The following is a 20,351-nucleotide window of genomic DNA, read 5'->3' as shown; positions in this document are numbered from 1 at the left end:
GCTCCAGTCGTGGAGTCCTCCACTCAGAGACCCTTAATGACTCCCCATTACCCACCGATTCAAGGTCACATGACGGTCAAAGCTCACCTTTGCAGCTCGGCACCGAGGTTTCTCCTACAAGGCCTTTATGGCTCAACCCAGCTGTTCTCCCGAACTCTTAGGCCATGCATGCATTCTGCCTTAGACCAGAGCCAAGCCTTCATTTCTCTGTAAGCAGTACTAGCCCCCCTCCACCCCTCCCAGGGGCCGTGTCTATCTCTTGGACAACCCTGGGCTTCTTAGATGCTTCTCGGAGGTGTCTGTTGCATTTAGGTCACTCGAGCGGGCAGAAGTGGAGTCTCTCCCCGAAGAGGTGAGAACTGGAACAGAATGGAGCGCTTGGCCCGGGAGGAAAGGGAAGCCCTTCCCTTCATGGATTTTCTGGGCTGGAATTTAAAGAGTGTGGATGGGCTGGAAAGGGCTCCTAAGTGATGAAGATGGTCTCTGTCGTAGGACGAACCAGGAGCTCCAGAACTAGAGGGGACCCCGGGTCGAAGACAAAAAGTGCGGCCAGCATCTCTTTCACTCAGTGAAACTTCAGCGAATATCACACACCAAGCCCCATGCTATGTGCCCATAGTAGTGGACAGGTAAGCTGGCTCTTCAAACAGAAAGAGCCCGGATTTATAGCACTGGCCCATTTCTGTGGTGTAAACATCCCTACCACTGCTGATTTCAAGCTACCAGCGTGACATGACCGAATTCGAAGCTGGGAAAAAATGAGCCCAGTCAGCTCCGGGGAGCTGGTGCAGGACAAGACGGCACACCAACAGTGGGGACAGAGCTGGGGATTGGATGGACTAGTAAGTGTCTCGTGGAGCCTGGTCTAAAGGTTATCAAGTTACTGTTTTACATCCACGGCCACCTCCACTACCATCTTGGTGGGTCTTGATTTGATGTCTTCTCTTATATTCTTCTATTAGACTGTATGGCCTGAAAGGGTGGGAACACCACTGACACTTGGCTCGTGTCCCCAGGGCGCCAGGCACGGTGCTCTGCTCGCGGGAGGCGCTCTGGACTTGCTGGCAGGTGGACTCCGTGGGGCAGGGAGAGAAATCTGCTGAATGGGTACATACGCACTGGATGCCCTCCAGTCCGGAGTGGAGGCAATCAACAAGCCACAAGGCAGCTTTGAGAAGCACAGTGCTGGCCTTTGGTAAAAGTGCAAAGCAGGAAGTTTACCTAAAGCCTTCTCCACTCTCTGATCAGCACCGCTGCCCACCTCCTGGCACCGCTGCCCATGGCTGGTTCTCAAGCCTGACCTCAACCCTGACTCCCCACCCTCACTAAAGTCTTTGGTGGTTATGCTGAAAGCAGGCGCTCTGACCTCCCAAACTGTGATGAGTCAAGAGCTGTCCCTGGCTTTTCAAAGGGGTCCGAGACACCCCAGCCCCATTCTCAACTCCAGAATAGGTCTAGTTCCTGGTTTAAGCTGTGCTCTTTAGGAAGTATGGGTGGATTCTGGTCCCCCTCGGGGTTTTCCGTGTAGAGGGACCCTGATTAAGCCTCCATAAAGGGATGAGAGAGGGAAAACAGGCATGAGCGTGCCAGGCACCAGGGCTGGGCATCCCAGGTGCTGGCAGCCTCTCACACTCATGATCCCACAAGGATAGAAGAGCTGCCACCCTCCCCAGCAGAGTGAGCAAAGCCATGGAGGCTCCCAGCCCTGCCCCATCATCTCTCGTGACCATCCCTGGCCACCTGCTTCCATTTTGATAAGAGGGCTGAGGGGCACTTCCCATCGAAGCCATAGATCCTGGTCCTTAATGCACCAGACTGCAGGAGGCACAAGCTCCATGAATTAGGTTCCTTTTCTCCATCCACTTCCCTCTTATTTCAACATCCCCACCAAAGAGCCCACAACACTTCAAAGATCAAGGCTTTATTTTCTGTAGCTCCAGTGTCACAACTGTAGCAGCATATCAGAAATATCCCCACACAGAAACACACATTTCTCCCCTTCTTCCAGGAACTGGTGACAATCAAGAGGCAGAAACCATGATATTTACGACAGGAATTTAAGAAAGGACACTGGCCCACCCTAGCAACATACATCGTGCGTCTCGCAGGTGGGAAGCAGCAGTACATTTGTATTGAACAGGAACAATCATCCTTAAATAAAGTTAAATAAAACCTTAATGGCATAACAACGTGTTGCCAGTGCAGCCTTGGGGGGGGGGGGAACTTTGGAGGACAGCTCTTGGAACAAGACATCAGCATTTAAAAAAAAAGAAAAGAAAAAGAAACCACACAAAAGGATGCAGGCCAGTATCTAGCGAGTTTCGATCCAAAGTTAAGAAAAAAAAGTCATGGCTTGAAGATTTATCCCATTTGGAAAAAAATCAATTTTTTAATTCTAAAAAGTAAAACTCAGATGTATGAGGGGTTGGATCACAAATCATGGTCTGGACAGAAGTCACTGTTATTGAGTATTGTACTCAAGTGGCATTGCTGGGCGGCAGATGACGCCCCAATGACACCGAAGACACCAGTGACCAAGTTTGTGCCGTGACTGACTACGTTAGGTTGGTCATCGCCAGGGCTGGGGGATGGGGAGAACATGTTCCTATTTCGTTCTTGGCCAAGTCAAAGTCACAGTCAACTGGGCTGCAGTCTGCATGGGGCAGCAAGACAAGCTTTGGAGCTCAGGGTGAGGCGGGGGGCGGTGGTTACCTCCCCCAGAATTCAAGACCACTTCTAGTTGTTTAGCGCTTCACAACTTTCAAAGCTTTTTCAGATACATCGCTCGTTCAGCCTCTGGAAGACCCAGTGGGGAAGGCAGGACAGGTGGCATCACCCCCATTTCCCAGCCGATCCCTACACACTGGGAAAGGAAAGCCAGGATCAGACCTTCCGACTCTGAAATCTGGACTCTATCTCTCCTGACCCAAAGGAGTTCTCCCTGAGAAGTGAGCCGTTTCTTTCCTCAATACCATCGAAAAACAAAATCCCATAAGAAATAAGGAATATTTTGCAGCAGTGTGGTGTATCTGAAGTGGACAAAAAGGGGTGGTTGGATAATTATTTTAGAATTCGATCTAGATTTTCTTCCATCTGCAAAATGTAACACTGACGGGGTATATGTTTAGAGATGTCAACACTTCCCCCAGCAGTTTGGTCTCCGTGGGCTTCTGGCATCCCTGAGTGGGGATGCAACTGCAACGGAGCGGGGAAGCTCGCTGCAACTGATTTCCACCGGGGGATGGGGGTGGGCTAACTCCGAGGTGGGACAGGTCAGCAGGCAGGCCCCCCAGCCCCTGCTCATCGGGGCACGTGTGGGAGCTGCCTGACATGGGTTTCTGCTGTCCTGGACCTGCAAACTACTCCCAGAGGCACAGCACACGATGTTCTGAGACGCCAAAGTCCCAGCACCACCTGAGTTCATCCCAGGAGTCACGGCATCCGAAGGAGCCCGGGTCTGAGCCTCAGTGAGAATGCAAGACATGGACTGTGCCTAAGGCGAAGGGCGAAAGGCGAAGGGCAAAGGGTCAAGGTCAGGACCAGGCCGACCAGAAGGAAAACACACACGTACTTCCTGCTCATTTTGAAAGACAGCTCTAAAGGAAACTGTGAAGCCACTGGGTCTTCCCTCGGAGAGAGGCCTGGGAAGGCCTGGCTGGAGGAAACAGGCTTGCGTTTGCTCTCAGGGATAATCTGGCTCAGATAGGCCATTTCAGGAAACAAGGCATCGTGTTCCCAGCTGGCGTGGATCAAGCAAGGCTAAAGATGGTTCGAGAGGCGTCCTGACTGAGCACGAGGGCCCGGGTCCCTTGCGCAGTGGGGCTGGGGAGCCTGGCCTGTCCCTGCGCGGTGAGAGGCTCTTAAGGTGGAAATTTGTGATGGGCAGGTGTACAGACAAATGCCGTAGATATGCTTGCTGTGTTTTGTAAAACCCCTAAAACTGCACAGGGAAACACAGGAGATCAGGAGATTTAGTCAAACACACACACAGACAAGGATACCTGAAGTGCCTGGGTTAAGACTGTTGGAGAATTAAGTCCTAGGATCAAGGTAGGATTTATCACACATGCCCGCCCAACAAGTGGCCAAGCATTGGCATTTCAAGGGCTTTTAAGTGCTGGCCCCGCGAGGCATACATTCACGTCACCCACAAGGGAAGGAAATGGTTTCAGTAAGTGTAAGACCAGCCACCCTAATTCCACTGGGGCCACTGTGCTCCAGTGTGAGCCGTGCTGCCGCCCAGTACGTGTGCGTGAGGGCGAGCACACAGCAAGAGGAAAAGCCCCAGGGCCAGATCTTTGGTCCTGGAATTTCTAGGAAAAGACCAAGGGAAAAGGCACATGAAGGTGACTGATTAAGAAAAAAAAAAAAAAGTAGCTAAAAGTATTATAGCATTATTTTGACTTGTTTTTCAACGTACCATTTTCCCCTATGAAAAGAAAATTCAAAATATAAACCTTATATTTATTATTTTACATTCAAGTGGAACTTCCATCTGGGGGGGCTCAACACAATTTTAGGCCACGTGGAGCAACGTATTACTTTGGTGCCTTTTGACTTAACCCGATGGAAGAATTCAGCTATTTTTTTTTTTAAACAGCTTTATATTCCCAGCTGTAACACTTGCTTGTACACACACACAGGCACACACGCAAATCCCAAAACTTCTACGTAGAAAAATAAAGGATAAACATTATCCATCTATGTGAGACTGTGTACTGGAACTCCTATATACATAATTTTTTTTTCCTCTTTAATGTTTTCAGTCACTCCACATTTTCTTCCCTCCTGGGTGATCTACGTACGATTCTAGGGGAGGAGATGCTATACTGAAGCAGAAAGGCTACATCGCTCTCGGGGGCGGGGGGCGGGGGGGGGGGAGGAAGAGAAAAAGCACTTTCTCGCTCCCCTGTCAGTCTTTCGACACGTTCTACCACCTGGGATGTCCCTGCGGACGGACGGCCGTCGTGTAAGCGGCTGTCCCGTCCTCTCCTCTCTCTAAGGCGTCAAAGAGCAGATCCTGCCAACACCCTGCCCCAGGAATCTTGGTGTGAGGGCAGGGGAAGGGCAGCAGTCAGGGAAAGTCTTTGCACCATCAAAGATTCTGGCATCACTTCCCACAGCCCGTTCCTTTAGTACGGAGTTCGATTCTCTAGCTTGTGCTTGGTGAGGAAGTACTTGAAGAACTCGTAGACGGACCAGGAGATGGCAGTGGACGGCATCTGGTAGATGACGCGGGCCTGCACGCCCTTGAAGTAGCCCGGCAGGCCGTTGAGCTGGTACACCGTCCGGAAGGCGTTGGCCATGCCCGACAGCCGGCCGCTGACGTTGGCCAGGTTGAGGGCCATGTTCTCCTGAGTGTTGAGGAGGGTTTTACAAACGTCCAGAGGGGTGGTAGCGGCTGCAGCCAGGGCCCCGGCCAGCCCGCCTGAGATGATGTGGGACTGCGGGTTGTAGCCCCGGTACGGGTTGATCTGCTCCTGCAGGAACTCATAGGTGATGAAGTGGATGGACTGGAAGGGAACGTTCATGGTCAGCTGCGTGGTGTAACTCCGGTAGAAGGCCCCCAAGCCCTCCGTCCCCCACACGGTCCGGATGCAGCTGAGGGCCGACCGGTGCGGAGAGTCGTACATCTGCAAGCGCTGCTTCACAACTGTGGGCGGGTCCCGGGTGGTTGGGTTTAGCCCCACCCCAGGTCGGAGTGAGATGGGAAGCCAAGCCATAAAGAGAAACAAGCAAGTTTAGACACATGGGTAACAGGGCACAGAGAGCTAGCACACACCCAGCCCCAGCCCGAGAAACCACCGAGGGCCAGCTCCAGGGCATCCCGTTTAAACACTTGCCTCCGGGATCCAGGGCCAGGAGGTGGCTGTTTCCTGACGTTTCTCCTGCCTGACTCTTGGTTGACGTGGCCCCCAAACCAGGCAGCCACTTCAGACGAGACTCCCCGAGTTGAGCCCCCAGGCCCTAGCTGCCTCGGGCTTCACACACGCTGAGAAATCTAAACCCTGCTCCTGGCTCCTCGGCCCTCTTCCGTCCCAGTACGTCTATTGGACACAGGTCCCGTCTTTTATTCTCAGTGGTCTGTACCTCTGACAGTGTTTTTAGCTTCTGGGTCTCAGTGCTCTTGGAAGAGACACTAGAATGATATCAGCCCAAGCTCAACGGCAAACTCCAGTGAGGACCCTGGCTTTATTAATACAAAAGTAACTGGCGGGTCAAAGGACATGGGCCAAATACTTAGAATTTTAATTGTCCCCACGCATTGCAAGATAAACACGTACAGTGTGCTTTACTTTTAAAGAAATAAAGTCCTTAAAACGATATAATGTCAAGGAGAGGAGGGTGGAGTTGAACCTCATTTTTCTCTCCTTCAAAAAAAGTAGAAATAAAATTCTTGCCTGGTTGACATGGACTAACTTACTGCTCATTGATATGAATTGCCTTAAACACACAGAAAAAGCAGCCCACCTCCCAATCTGACCCATACATCCCTGAAAGTCAGAACAAGTTTCCTATCTGCTAAGGCATGGGAGGCAGCTGACAGCAAATAAATTGTAACCTTAAACCAGACAAACTTATAATGCAAGATTTAAAATGCTGCACTTTTTAACCTCTGATTCTCCCTTCTGGCAAGGGACCATTTTCAGATAGAGGAGGAAAAGGGAGAGAGTCCTACATCTCACACAGAGAATAACCCAGCTGAAGGTATGCCCAGCACTGGGTCCAAAACCTCCTCACCATTCAGACCCAAGTTGGCTGAGGACGCGAGGATACTGAAAAAGCTGACAGAACTCGTCTGAACAGCTAAGAATTGCTTTATAATGCTCCCAAAATTCCAAAGGAAAAAAAAAAAGAAGGTAACGTGGGAGAAGACAGCTACAGCAAAATGGCCAAATATTAATTTATGAAGTAGAGTGATACACACATGGGGGTTCACCATACTCTTCTCCCTACATTCGCCTGTTTGGAATTTTCCATAATAATTTCAAATTTCTTTTAAAAAAGCAAATTGAACATAAGCCCTAATGAATGGCCTGACAGGTTCCTTCTAAATTCGTCTATGGTTGATAATGGTTAACGAGGGCCCAGTGGGGTGTGTGTGTGTGCACATGTGTACGCACGTGAGCACACACAGGTTTCAGAGTAGTGCAAACGCACACAAAAGAATTGGCAGGAGAGCCTGTTAAGCAGATATCCTGTCTCTACCCCCAGAGATTCTGGTTCAGTAGGTCTGGGGTGGAACCTGAGAATCACCATGTTTAACATGCTCCCAGGAGACACGGATGCTACTGGTCTGTGTAGCTCTGTTTAAGCGAACAGGAATCCCAGAGCTCAAATGCTCACGTGCCTTCTCGAGGCCTTTGAGAACACGGTACGAATTCTCCTGCTTATTCCGACTGGGGACCAGGAGTTCCCTTGCCCGACCTTCTGTCCCCACCCCCCAACTTTGCTCCGGCCCCTCTGCGCATCCCCTACTGCCACTCCCTGGGACCATGAAACATTACCTTCTGCTGGATTCATTACCGCATCGTGGAGCAGGGTGGCCATACTCCCAGCTATCCCTGCAAAACAAACTCCAGAAAATTACCCTCTGGGACCAGGGGTTCTGAGGAAGTTCCTGGAACTCTGGACCTTGCTTTCTAAGAAGCAAAACTCACTACCAACTCCACCCAGGTGAGCACTGACTCTTAAAACCCTAAAGTGATCATGGAAAATACTGGATAAAAATGAGGAAGGTAACACAGGCACCGTTACTCACATTTCAATACTGCAGAACCTCATTTTCCCTAGGAAAAGGCTAGACCTGCCAACACTGGATGCTACCAGAAAACACGCTTGGTGGCTTTTTCCACCACAGAGATTTTAATTCTCTCGCATCTCTGGCCTTTGTCTACAGATTAACCCACTCTGCCCTTACGCTGGGGGCAATGGAAGGGGATGATATCATGTATACAGCAGAGACAGGGGTGGGGGCGGGGAGAGAGAAATCTTTAAGAAAATTCCTTAATAAAATCCAGGCATTTTTTAAAGCAAATGGCCAAGGGCAAAGGGCGTCAGGGAGATCTGCATATGGCAGATTTCCAGGGTGAGTCTGCAAAGTGATGACGTGTCTCAGAAATGGCCGAGCCCATCTGAGGGTCTCCTCTGGCCTGGCTTCAAGAACCAGGAACTTCGAAAGCCAGATTCCAGCCTGGAATTTTGCATTTGGCTCCGGGTTTCCTCCCTCTGTGGGTGACACTGCCCAGTAATTAAGATAACTGCTAAAAGGTGGGAAGAATGAGGGACACAGGCTAAGGCTTCACAAATGCATATCTATCCCCCTCCCTCCCTCCCTCCCACACGCTTAGGATCATCCCCAGAAAGGTCAAAACGCGACCAAAGCACACACCACAGTGAAGCAATAACAGTGCTGGGTAGAACTTGACATAAACTGGGCTCCGTTCAAAACCGCCTTCAAGGGGCTCAGAGACCAAGGAGCTAAAAAGGCAGTTTCAGCAAAAGGAGGGCCCTGAGGCCACGAACTTGAGGACAGCATCAAGAGTGCAGATCTTGGTGACGGTCCGGACAAATGCAACTAGGGGCCGATTTTGAAAAAGCAAAACCAATGTCTGCAAACCAGCCAGGTTGGAGTCATTATTACCAGGGTTTGCTGATGGGAGGGATGCTTTCTGGTTCTGAGTAGCACAAAAAAGAGAAGGGGTAGAAAGTTGTTGCCAGTCACATCTACCTCTCTGTTGCTGAAAAATAAATTTGTTAAAGTAAGTTCTCCTTATGCCACTAGCCAGAGTCTGGCTCCAAACCCAAACAGAAACCAACAAAAGCCAAACCCACAGGAGGCGAAAATAACCACTTGGCAGGACCCAGTAAGACAAGCCTATAAAACAGTTGCCTGCGGCCAGCTCAGGCCACCCCCCACCCTCCTGGTTCCCTCAAAACAACAAAAGAAAACGATTTCAGCCCTTGCTTGCAGAGAGATGCAACAGACGGAAGAGAACGGGGGCGAAATTCCCCAATCCCCAGAAGCTTAGGTGGGAAAGGTCCTCTGCGCAGGAGCAAATCCTTTGTCAGCCATAAAACTTCTTGACCTTTTAAAGCTTAGTTAGATCTTGACGTTGTAGAGACCTGTTGGGCCAGTTTTTAAATAGTCTCAAAGAAGCTGTCCAGATAACCTTTTTTTTTTTTTTTTTTTTTGGAATCCAGCATTCAAAAGTTTTGTTTCTATTCAGGGTTGTTTGTTTTTTTGTTTCTTTTTTTCTCCCCTAGATCTGATCATTAATGGCTTTTGAATTTTTTTTTTTTTTTTAAAAAAAAGCAAAAAGGCAAAACCCACTCAACAATGAAACACCTCTGTCACTGATTCTCCCTGGGCTTCAGAGAGCGAAGGAGGGGAATGAAAAAAAGTGCGTGCGCGTGTGTGTGTGCGTGTGTTTGGGTGTGTGTGCACACACATATCTAGAGTCCTCGATTCATGAGCAAGCGTGGCGGAGATGAGGCATCAGGCTGCTGGGTCACAGGGAGGAGAACCCTGGGGAAGGGTCTGTTGAAGGAGAGACCTTTCTAACTCCAGACAAATGCTTGCAAATACCGTTGGCTAGGTGGCTGTTCCCTTGGTGGTGGAAAACGGCATTTAAAGTCCTTTTCATGTTTTCGTAGCAGGCAAAATACAGGGCGTGGGCCGGCCCCGCGCCCATCATCATCACGTTGAGGCCTCGCAAGGGCCTCCAGAAGCCTTCAGTCCGTATGATTTTCTTGAGGGCTCCGTAGACGCTTGTGTAATGGGCCTTGGGATCTGGATTCAAACTCTGCATTCGTGTCTGGGGGAGGGCGAGAGAAGAAAAGAGTGGGGTTAATGAGGCTGGTCAGGAGCGAGAGGAAGACCCAGGGAGAGAGTGAGAAAATAACAGGCCATTTTTATAGATTCACAGGATTTCTGGGTGAAGAAAACTTTTATTCTTCTCCTTTCTGGAGTAATCCCCCACCCCTACACACACACACACACACGTTCACATGGATTTCACTATGCCCAGCAAAGACGGTAAAAATGAGGGGCAGGATTTGGAGTAGGAACACCTGCCCGGCCACTGGGAAGCTGTGTGACTTCTGATGAATCCCTTAACCTCTCTGGGCCTCGGGATTTGGCACCAGAGACCAGTTTCCACGGATCGGGGTGGGGGGGATGGTTTCAGGATGATTCAAGCGCATTACATTTCTTGTGCACTTTATTTCTATTATTATTACATTGTAATATATAATGAAATAATTCTACAACTCACCGTAATGCAGAACCAGTGGGAGCCCTGAGCTTGTTTTCCTGTAACTAGACGGTCCCATCTGGGGGTGATGAGACCGCCTCAGCCCCACCTCAGATCATCAGGCATTAGATTCTCATAAGAAGCGCGCAACCTAGGTCCCTCGCATGTGCAGTTCACACATAGGGGTCGTGCTCCTATGAGAATCTAATGCCGCTGCTTATCTGACAGGAGGCGGAGCTCAGGCAGTGACGCAAGTGATGGGAAGTGGCTGTAAATACAGATGGAGCTTCACTCACTCACCTGCTGCTCACCTCCTGCTGTGTGGCCCAGGGGGTGGGGACCCCTGAAATAGAAGTATCATTATTATCCAGGAGTTCCCACTCCGGTTCTAAAGTCTTCTGTGCCCTCACTTATCTGAGACCTCTGTGTTGTGGAAGCTCCATTCAGCCCCAACCATAAATCTCCCTGGAATCCTCCATCACCCACCCCCTCATCTCCTCTAAATGCATTTTACGTTTCGTCTATACAAGTTAGCACTGAACTAGATGGTCTTGTTCTTAACTTCTTCCTAAGTATAGTCTTGCCCCCTGGAGGCAAAGACCAACTTTCCCCATCTCTGTCATCCCCATCACATTCCCCAGGCACTTGAGTAGGTGTGATGGTGAATCTTATATGCCAACAACCCGGCGAGGCCACGGTACCCATGCTGGCTCCAATTATGGCCAAACACTAGTCTACATGTTGCTGTGAATGCATTTTATAGTTGAGATTACCATTTAAAGTCAGTAGACTGTGAGTAAAGCAGATTACCCTCCGTTGTGTGGGTGTACCTCGTCTAATCAGGTGAAGGCCTGAAGAGAAAAGAAACTAATGTCCCCCAAAGAAGAAAGACTTCTGCCTCCAGTCTTTGGTTGTAACATCAACTCTTCCCTGGGTCTCCAGCTGGCCTGGCCTGAAGATTTTGGACTTGCCAGTCTCCACAATCATGTGAACCAATTTCTCTCTCTCTCTCTCTCTCTCTCACACACACACACACTCACACACACACACATATACACATTATTGGCTCTGTTTCTCTGAAGAGCCCTGACCAGTACAGTAGATAAGAAATATTTGTGGGTAACTGTACCACACTGGCTCAGTCCTGCAAAAGCAGCATTCCCTCCTCCACTCCCCTCCACCCAACACACAGAGTCTAGAGCAGAGGGTCTCCAAACTTTTGTAGGAATACCCTTTTACCTCTAAACAAAATCATAAAGAAACTAATATATAAAATAAAAGAGCTTCTCTGACTGGAAATGGGACAAAAAGTTCTGTCCCCTCCTCTCACTCCTCAAGGCAGAAATCCCCCCGACCAGGAACCCCAGGGCTCAGAGGAACAGCATGAAAACCAAATTAGTGGTGGTTTTATTTTTTGGCCCTGCGGCGCGGCACACGGAATCTTAGTTCCTTGACCAGGGATCGAACCCATGCCTCCTGAACTGGAAACGTGGAGCCTTAACCACTGGACCACCAGGGAAGTCCCAGGACACCTTTCATGCTTTAAAAAAAAAAAAAAGTAAAGACTACTTCTGACTATAAAATTGGCCTTTAAGTTCAATTTAGCTTTATTAAATACGACTTTCCCCTCTTTTCTTCTACCACAGACTGGTGAAAATGCCCCCTGACTCAGCCAGAGGAAGCCGCCAGACACCTGGGTCCCACATTCCCAGGGGGGGAATGGACAGGGTCAGTGTCCCTGTACCTTTTTGTTTAAGTGTTTTCTATTCTAACCCGTTTCAAAAGGATTTTAGGCAACTTGATAATAGAGGACACATTATAAGCAAACAAGACCAGAGGAAGAAGTGGGTGAGTGTGCCAACCAGAAGGGTCGCTGACTCATGGCTACAAAACCTGTGCTTTGTTCCTAAGGGCACTGCTGGCCAGAGAAAATAAAGTACACGAAACGCAAAGTGCTCCCTTTGGAAGAGACAAAACTGGTGCTCCAGGGACGGCAGAGGTCCTCTAGCACTAAATTCTAATGGATATTTGAAATTGCTCAAGCTTTAGAGCAAATGAAGCTTCATATTTCGCCTGGCTTTCTCTTGTCACTGCCCCCGATAAAAATCAGGAGCCTGATGCAGGAGATGGTACAACCAGGTGGCCGAGAAGGCAAGTTCTGCTCTCAGACAGAACTGATTCCATCACTTACGGTGTGACCCTGGACAAGGCAGATAACCTAAGTTTCAGCTTCCTCTTTTGAGAGAAGGAGTGAGAAAATTAAATGTCTGTTACTATCCTTACGGTTAATAACAATAAAGGATTCGTCAAGAGGCTAAGTAATATGGTTATAGTACCTGGCCTTCCAGACCGTTCTAAGCTCCATGGAGCAGGGGTTGTGTCTGTCTGAGTCACAGCACATCTCCAATGCCTATGACAGTGTCTAACTCACAGTGGGGGACCAATAAATGTTTGCTGAATGAACGGATACGCAAACACACACACGTGCAACTTAGGATACCCACGAGGGTGAAGCGGTACTATGTCCCTTATTCACCTCCCCTAAATATAAGCATGCTTTCCCGTAATGACCTGTCCCTCCCATCACCCTGTATATCTAGAGCTCTCCTTACTGATGAAAAGTTCACATCTGGCTGCATTTCTCAAGCCCAGAGTGTGAGTCTCTGAGCCACAAGAGGACCAGAGGCAGCCTGTCCCTGGGGGCCTAGCTGGGGCCTGTCACTAAGAAGTGGCCCCTGCCAGGCCCATTCCCAGAGGACAGACCCGCCTCGGGGAAGGTCTGCAGCAGCTGCCTGTGCCGCCTCCTCCTGGTTTCTGGCCTGGGGTGGCAAGACCAGCCTACGGAGGACAGCCTTCCTCGGTCCCAGCAGCCCCTCGCAAGCAGGGGTGTGGCAGTGCGAGAGAACACACAGGACTGGAGTGAGACACTGGCTCCTGGCCCTCACTGGCTCTGACAGGGTCAAGTGGCCTTGGTTGTGGCATCTCACCTCTCTGGTCCCCAGTGCCCTCAACCGTAAAGCAAAGGGGAGGATCCAAACAGCGGCTAATGATCAGAGTCACTTGGGAAATGTCTAAAAATACCTGTCTGGGCACCACCCCAACACATATTGATTTAAAACTCTTTTTTAATTGAAGTATAGTTGATTTACAATGTCATGTTAGTTTCAGGTGTACAGCAAGGTGATTCAGTTCTCTCTCTCTCTCTCTCTCTCTCTCTCTCTATATATATATATACACACACACATATATGTATAGACGTGTATATATATACATATTATTTTTCAGATTCTCTTCCCTTACAGGGAAAAGAATTTTATTTTCCTTATTACAAAATATTGGGTATAGTTCCCTGTGTTTTACAGGAGGTCCCTGTTGGTGATCTATTTTATACATGGTAATGTGCACATGTTACTCCCAAATTCCTAATTTACCCCACCTTTCCCCTTTGGTAACCATAACTTTGCTATGTCTGTGGGTTGATTACTGTCTTGTAAATAAGTTCACTGGTATCTGTTGTTAAAAATTTTTAGATTTCACATATAAGTGATATCATATGATTATTCGTCTTCCTCTGTCTGGCTTAGTTTTTTTTTTAATTCCCCAGATGACCCTGATCCTCACTCACACTTTCGGAGAACTGCTAAATAAAGGCCCCTTCTAGGGCTTCCCTGGTGGCGCAGTGGTCGAGAGTCCGCCTGCCGATGCAGGGGACACGGGTTTGTGCCCCGGTCCGGGAAGATCCCACGTGCCGCGGAGCGGCTGGGCCCGTGAGCCATGGCCGCTGAGCCTGCGCGTCCGGAGCCTGTGCTCCGCAACGGGAGAGGCCACAACAGTGAGAGGCCCGCGTACCGCAAAAAAAAAAAAAATTAAAAAAAACAAAAAATAAAGGCCCCTTCTAGGCCCCAACGCTTTCTAATGACATTCTTCACCCGGCCCCGGCAGTAATCAACACAGCTTTGGTCGCTTGAGGAGCGGTGAGGGCTGTGTGGGAGGGCGGTGTATGTGGAGAGGCGAAGGTAGGGAGTAGTGGGCGCACGGTGGCAGGGCTTTGGAGCCGGCCGAGCCGACATCGCTGGTCTGCACCATCCCCGCTCTGGGACCTCAAGCAGGTTCCTTAATCTTGGGGTATGGAAAAATCCCCCAGAAAGCTGTTGGCAGACTGTGAGGTAACCTCAGGAAACGCCTGGCTTGGAGTGCAGTCAACGATAATTGTCCCCCCTCCTACCTGCCCCCTATATATGGGAAGGCACGGCGGGCAGGGGCCGGAGGGCACGGGTGGTCTCTGCCTTACAAAGTTGCTCATGTCAGCCGGCTCACGGAGACTTACAAGGGAACTTTGGGGTTGAGTTCTCACCTCCCCCCTCTTTATAGGAGGGGTGAGGCAGTTGGAATAAATAAATTTTGAACCAAAACATATCATCCTATGGAAAAGGACAGCTGGACTTCAGTGGACTTCTCTGTTCTCGGGGAGGTGGGCTACCCAGGTGGGCAGGCCATATTCAATGACCCCCGCCCGGAACAGAAGCAAGTGGCCCATGAGCGCTGAGGACCCAGGAAGCCCCCTCTCAGCCCACGTCAACCACCACAGCCAGGCTTGGGGCCAGCACCTCCTTGGTCCTGCAGCACCTTCATTTCTCCAATCAGCCTGCAGGGGGCACCCACTCGGGGTCGGGAGCCAGGAGACGAAGAGGAAATAAACAAGGAAAGTGTGAAGTAAGAGGAGAATGATACGGACTGTCAGAAAGAGCTCAGAAAAGGGGGCAGGACTGACCCATCTGTACCATTACGTAAGGTCATGAAAGCATTCTCAGAAGGGAGCCTGAGAGAAGCTGAAGGTGGGCAGGTGAGAGCGAGGCTGCAGGGACCAGGGCTGGAGAGGAGATAATCAATAGAGTCTCTTTTTTTTCTTTTTCTGTGACACTGCCCATAAAATGTACAACTGAGGGCTGGGCATTTTCTATCTACCTGTGGACTAGAGAAGAAGAAAAAGTTAGGGGTGAGTGGGAACCACCCAAGTGTCCATCGATAGATGAATGGATAAGCAGAATGTGGTCCACCCGCACAGTGGAATATTATTCACCTTAAAAGTGAAGGAAATTCTGACTTGTGCTATGACATGGGTGAACCCTGAGGACATGATGCTAAGTGAAATAAGGCAATCACAGAAAGACACATAGTGTATGATTCCACTTATAAGAGGTCCTAGAGACCTCTAATTCATAGAGACAGAAAGTAGAATGATGGTTGCCAGGAGTTGGGGGGGAGCGGATACGGGGAGTTATTGTTTAAAGGGTAGGATTTGGAGTTTGTAAGATGTAGAGTTCTGGGACTTCCCTGGCGGTCCAGTGGTTAAGACTCTGTGCTTCCATTGCAGGGGGCACAATCCCTGGGCCTCGTCAGGGAACTAAAATCCTGCAAGCCACGCGGCCACAAAAAATTTTTTTAATTAAAAAAAAAAAGATGTAGCGTTTTGTGGATGGATGGTGGTGACGGCAGCACAACAGTATAAACATACTTAACGCCACTTAACAGGACATTTAAAAATGGTTAAGATGGTACCTTTGATGTTATGTGTATTTTGCCACAATTAAAAAAAAAAGGTGTGAGGGTGGAGAGAAGGAAAAAGAAAATGAATGAAGATGCACAGAGAAAAAGCAGAAATTAAAATCAAATAAAATAAAAAAACAAGAAAATGGAGACAGAATTTCACCAACTGCCATTCATGTCCTGAGTTTCGGTTCCTACCTAGCTGTCCAGCTCTCCTGTTTATAATAAATTCCCATTCTTTGCACTTTGATTCTCCCCTCTTGGAAATTCATAATGTACATTAATTAGCACAATAAACTCTGGGAAGTCCTTCAGGAAAGCAGACTGTTGAGCTCTGTTTCAAGGCACTTTTTCAAGGTTTGTCTTTGGCAATTGGAAGCCTCGTCTCACTGAATAATCAGTCACACCTTGCAGAACTCACTTGAGAAGACACAGCGGCAGCCAGTGGCACGGACCCTGGAAGCAGGAAGTGCAGAGATCAGCTCTAGGAGTCAGAGGGACCCCCGGAGCAGCCCCTGCAGAGCATGGGCTGCAGGGAACAGCCTGGAAGACTAGGCCTGGTGGGGGGCCGTGCGAGGGACAAATGAGCGGGACGAGCCCCGTGTGGCACGTGACGGAGCCTTTTACTCCACATCAACTCGCATAACTGCCGTTGCTCTCAAAGGGACGGGATGGAGGATAGTGCGTGGGCCCCAAGAGCAGGAGACCTGGGTCTCTGGCCTGGTTCTGCCACTCACTGCCTCACCTAAGCAATCCCCCCCCACCCCCCCTACCCCCCTCCCCCAGCTCTAGAACAGTAATTCTACAGGAGGGATCCAAATTTTAAACCAACTCCATCAAGACCGGAATGGAGGGGTCAAGCCCCTTCCTCAAATTCTCCCCTAAGAAGACAAAACAGGACAAGCCTACCTTGTAGGTCTGTACTCTCTCTTTCTTTTTTTTCTTTTTCTTTTTTTTTTTAACCGCGCCTGCAGTGGAAGCACAGAGTCTCAACCACTAGACCACCAGGGAAGTCCTGGCCTGTTCTGGCACCGAGAGGGCAGGGAGGGAGTGGAAAATGTGTGTTCCGCCCCAGGTAAGCTCGAAGGATCGTATAACAGGAGCTGCAAGGGCTGGGCAGAGAGCACATCTAGCTTATTAGCACCTGCCTTTTCTGCTGGGAAACTGGAGCCCAGAATGGAAAAGGGACTTGCCCAAGGGCACATGGATAAGCAGTCACGGATCTGGGCCCACCAGAAAGAAGAGGGCAAGCTGAGTCCGGCAGGGAGTCCTCGGACCTCCCCAGGGATCCTGCAGAGGCCAAGCCAGCCTGGCCCCAGCCGCTGCGGCGTCCCTTGGCCACTGTCCTCCCACCTGACCTGGACACGGCTGGGGATTCCCAATCTTTCTTTCCGAATTTCTCAAAAATAAAAACCAAGCAATAAGATAAAAAAAAAAACTTCCCATGACAAGTGGCACTTTCAAGACCAGAAAAAGATAGTGTGAAATCCATTCAGCCATCCATTCAAATGCATTTGCCACGATCCTCCCCTGAGGCAGGTGTGATGGGGAGGGAGACGGGGAGGGGCGTGCCTGGGGCTCCCAGTTCAGGGTATGAATGAACAAACATCACATGGGCAGCCACAGCTCCCACAGAGGGAACAAGGCTGCGCTTCAGAAGGTCGCCCAGGAATCTCGGCTCCAGACTTCCTCCCAGAGAAAGGAAATAAGGTTCAAGCACCGAGAAAGTGCTAGGAAAATGCCAAACAACGTGAGCATCTGCCGCCAGTGGCTGCTTCAGAATTAGAAGTCAGGTTGGCGAGTTGAATTCCCTCCCATCTGCCAACTGTTTCCAAGTAGCACTGACATCACTAAGTCGAACCACAGTAAAATGCCTACGCTGGATGGCAGGGCCTGCCCCCAGCCCCCTCCCTATTTTCCAAGCCCCATAGCCACGCACCCATGGGTGCAAGGCCTCCCTGGCAGCGCGTTTCCACCCGCAGCCCATCCCTGACACTGTGTGCAGCTGCACTGGGGTCTGTCTGCCGCTCACGCTACAGCGCCCGTGCACAGCCGCCCAGAGGAGAGATGGCCGCCCAAGAACCGGTTCACACGCGGTCCAGGAGGGAGGGGCTTTTTCTGGCACAGTGCTTTGGGGGGAAAGGACTGCCTTCCGGAGCAAAGCCACAGACCCCATCGAGGGCTTGGAAAGCCCTCATCGCACCTTCCAGAAGCCTCAGGAGGGACATACAACAGACGAAGAAACCCGAACCACATCAAGGGAGCCAACGCACAGTCAACCTTTCAGCGCTCCCAGTTCAAAATGGCCAGCATCTTGACTCAGACAGGACTCACGAACTCATGGTGCTCACGACAGGGGACGGACTCCTGGTGGTGCTTCCAGCGATCACGCCCTGGCCCTTTGAAAGCACGCGCGGAAATCATAAAAAATGAGGCATGAGGACAGCATCTAGCATCACCCCCGCACCACATTAACCAGGAACGGAGCAATGCAGAAAATCCTCTAGGGGAACCATGCCGTTCGCGGCACTCTGAGGCACATCAAAGTGTATTCCCAGGTTCAAAATTCCAAATCGTGTCTTTTTACATCTCCCAAGTTGGCAAAAGTATATCCATACGGAGAATATACTGTGTCTCTGATTTTTAATCAGAAGGAAAATTTAGGAGCCAGCAAGAGAAAATGAGTCCTCAAAAGCAGTCCTTGCCTCTCCCCATCCGCAAAAAAGGGGGGTCTGTTGGGAGAACGGCTGTACATTGGAGCAGGAAGACGGGTGGTGCACGGGAGGACCAGGCCTTTGCATTCTGAAAGCCCCTGTTGAGAACCCCTATATGAAAGCAGCCAAAGGGCCAGCTCTTGGAGAACCAGGCAGAAAAGGTGAACAGAAAAGAGATGAGAGGGGGGCTTCCCTGGTGGCACAGCGGTTGAGAGTCCGCCTGCCGATGCAGGGGACACGGATTCGTGCCCCGGTCCGGGAAGATCCCACATGCCGCGGAGCGGCTGGGCCCGTGAGCCATGGCCGCCAAGCCTGCCTGTCCGGACGGAGCCTGTGCTCCGCAACGGGAGAGGCCACAACAGTGAGAGGCCCGCGTATGGCAAAAAAAAAAAAAGAGAGAGAAAAGAGAAAGAGATGAGAGGGGTGAGACCACACCTCCAGCTAAATCAGGCCTGTGTCAACGTCCCTGCCTCGCCTACAGAAAGCCCCAGACCTCCCAGGGTTTTCAGGTGGCCCCGATGTTGGGGGAGGGTGGGAGGAAGTGGGTTCACACATGGGAGAGCAAACCTTCAAGCCCGCTCTGCCTTTTCACTTATTTCCCACGGGGTCCAATGTTCACAAAAGTCACATTTGCTCTTCTCATCAGACCAGCCACCGTCAGACGTTCCTGATTACCTGCTGCCTCGGTGGTGCTGGGCCTGGACTGCAAAGGATCCCTGCCATCTGTCATTCATGCTCTCCGGATGCAACCCTGAAACCTTCAGGCCCATTAAGGGTGTGCTTAGGGGGCATTGCTATTTCTAGGGACAAAAGGACTAAGTGATGACATCACTTATATGTGGAATCTAAGAAATAGTACAAGTGAATTTATTTGCAAAACAGAAACTGACTCACAGACACAGAAAACAAACTTATGGTTACCAAAGGGGAAAGGGGAAAAGAGGGATAAATAGCAGTATGGGATTAACAGATACACACTACTATATATCAAATAGATAAACAACAAGGACCCACTGTATAGCACAGGGAACTATATTCAATATCTTGTAATAACCTATATAATGGAAAAGAATCTGAAAATATATATATATATTGCTGTACACCTGAAACTAACACAATATTGTAAATCAACTATACTTCAATTTTTTTTTTTTTTTTTAAAAAGGACTAAGTGAAGAGCTTCCACGATGCAGTCAGTAGAAAACACATATTCCACCAAGACAACCCAAACCAAGTTCCTCAGCCTCCCAGGGAAAAAGCCACAGCACCAAACACCGCTTCTCCTGGGAACAGGCCACAGACCCCAGAGCATATCCAACCCAGAAAGGGTGGCAGAAAAGGGCCATTTGAGCTGCACCTGGAAAGGGGGATGGTATTTCAACTGGCAAGAAATGGAGCTGTCATTACAGTCCCTTCCACACTATTTGCCTTTTTGACTAGGTGCACGTGTGACTTTGACTGAAAAAAAAAGCAAACAGAGCATCGAAAGGAAGAGAACATTCGGGCTGAGGGGGATGTGAATGTGCTGGTGGGTCTGGGAAACGGAGGAGGTTCTGGCTGGAGGGCGTATGTGCAGGGGATGCAGCAGTAAGGTGTGCATGGAGAGGGAGGGCGGCTGAACTCCAGGAGGCTCTGTCTGAATAGGTTGCTAAGGTGTTTGGAATTTACTTTACAGTCAAGTGTTCTCTATGGTTACGCCCCGCACTTGACAAAGCAGCTACAAAGAGCAGCACGGTAAGCAAGAAGGCTGGGATCTCCTGCATCTGGGAGGAGGGACCAGGCCTGTGCAACAGAAGCCCTCCCCATGGGGTCCCATTACGGGCCAGCAGCTGGC

The 20,351-nt window shown here is 49.9% G+C and overlaps 1 protein-coding gene across 3 annotated transcripts in view; it reads right to left on the bottom strand.

The window, feature by feature from the left end:
- Nucleotides 1-1,923: 1,923 nt before the first annotated feature.
- The window catches only part of SLC25A37 (solute carrier family 25 member 37), a 43,587-nt gene continuing 25,159 nt past the window's right edge, over nt 1,924-20,351 (bottom strand). For 2 of the 3 annotated variants that reach the window (XM_060015180.1, XM_060015182.1), the window contains 3 exons: nt 9,590-9,818; nt 7,509-7,565; nt 1,924-5,653 (listed from right to left, as the gene is read on the bottom strand). In XM_060015180.1, coding sequence (XP_059871163.1) covers nt 5,133-5,653; nt 7,509-7,565; nt 9,590-9,818 — 807 coding nt within the window. In that variant the 3' untranslated portion in view covers nt 1,924-5,132. Of the gene's footprint in view, nt 5,654-7,508; nt 7,566-9,089; nt 9,509-9,589; nt 9,819-20,351 lie in introns of those variants that run through there. The other variant, XM_060015183.2, reaches the window with a different exon arrangement.

This window comes from Delphinus delphis, chromosome 6 (assembly GCF_949987515.2).
Source record: "Delphinus delphis chromosome 6, mDelDel1.2, whole genome shotgun sequence".
NCBI classification, from domain to species: domain Eukaryota; kingdom Metazoa; phylum Chordata; class Mammalia; order Artiodactyla; family Delphinidae; genus Delphinus; species Delphinus delphis.
The sequence above is the reverse complement of the archived record's forward strand: the minus strand, read 5'-3'. Positions and strand labels throughout refer to the sequence as shown.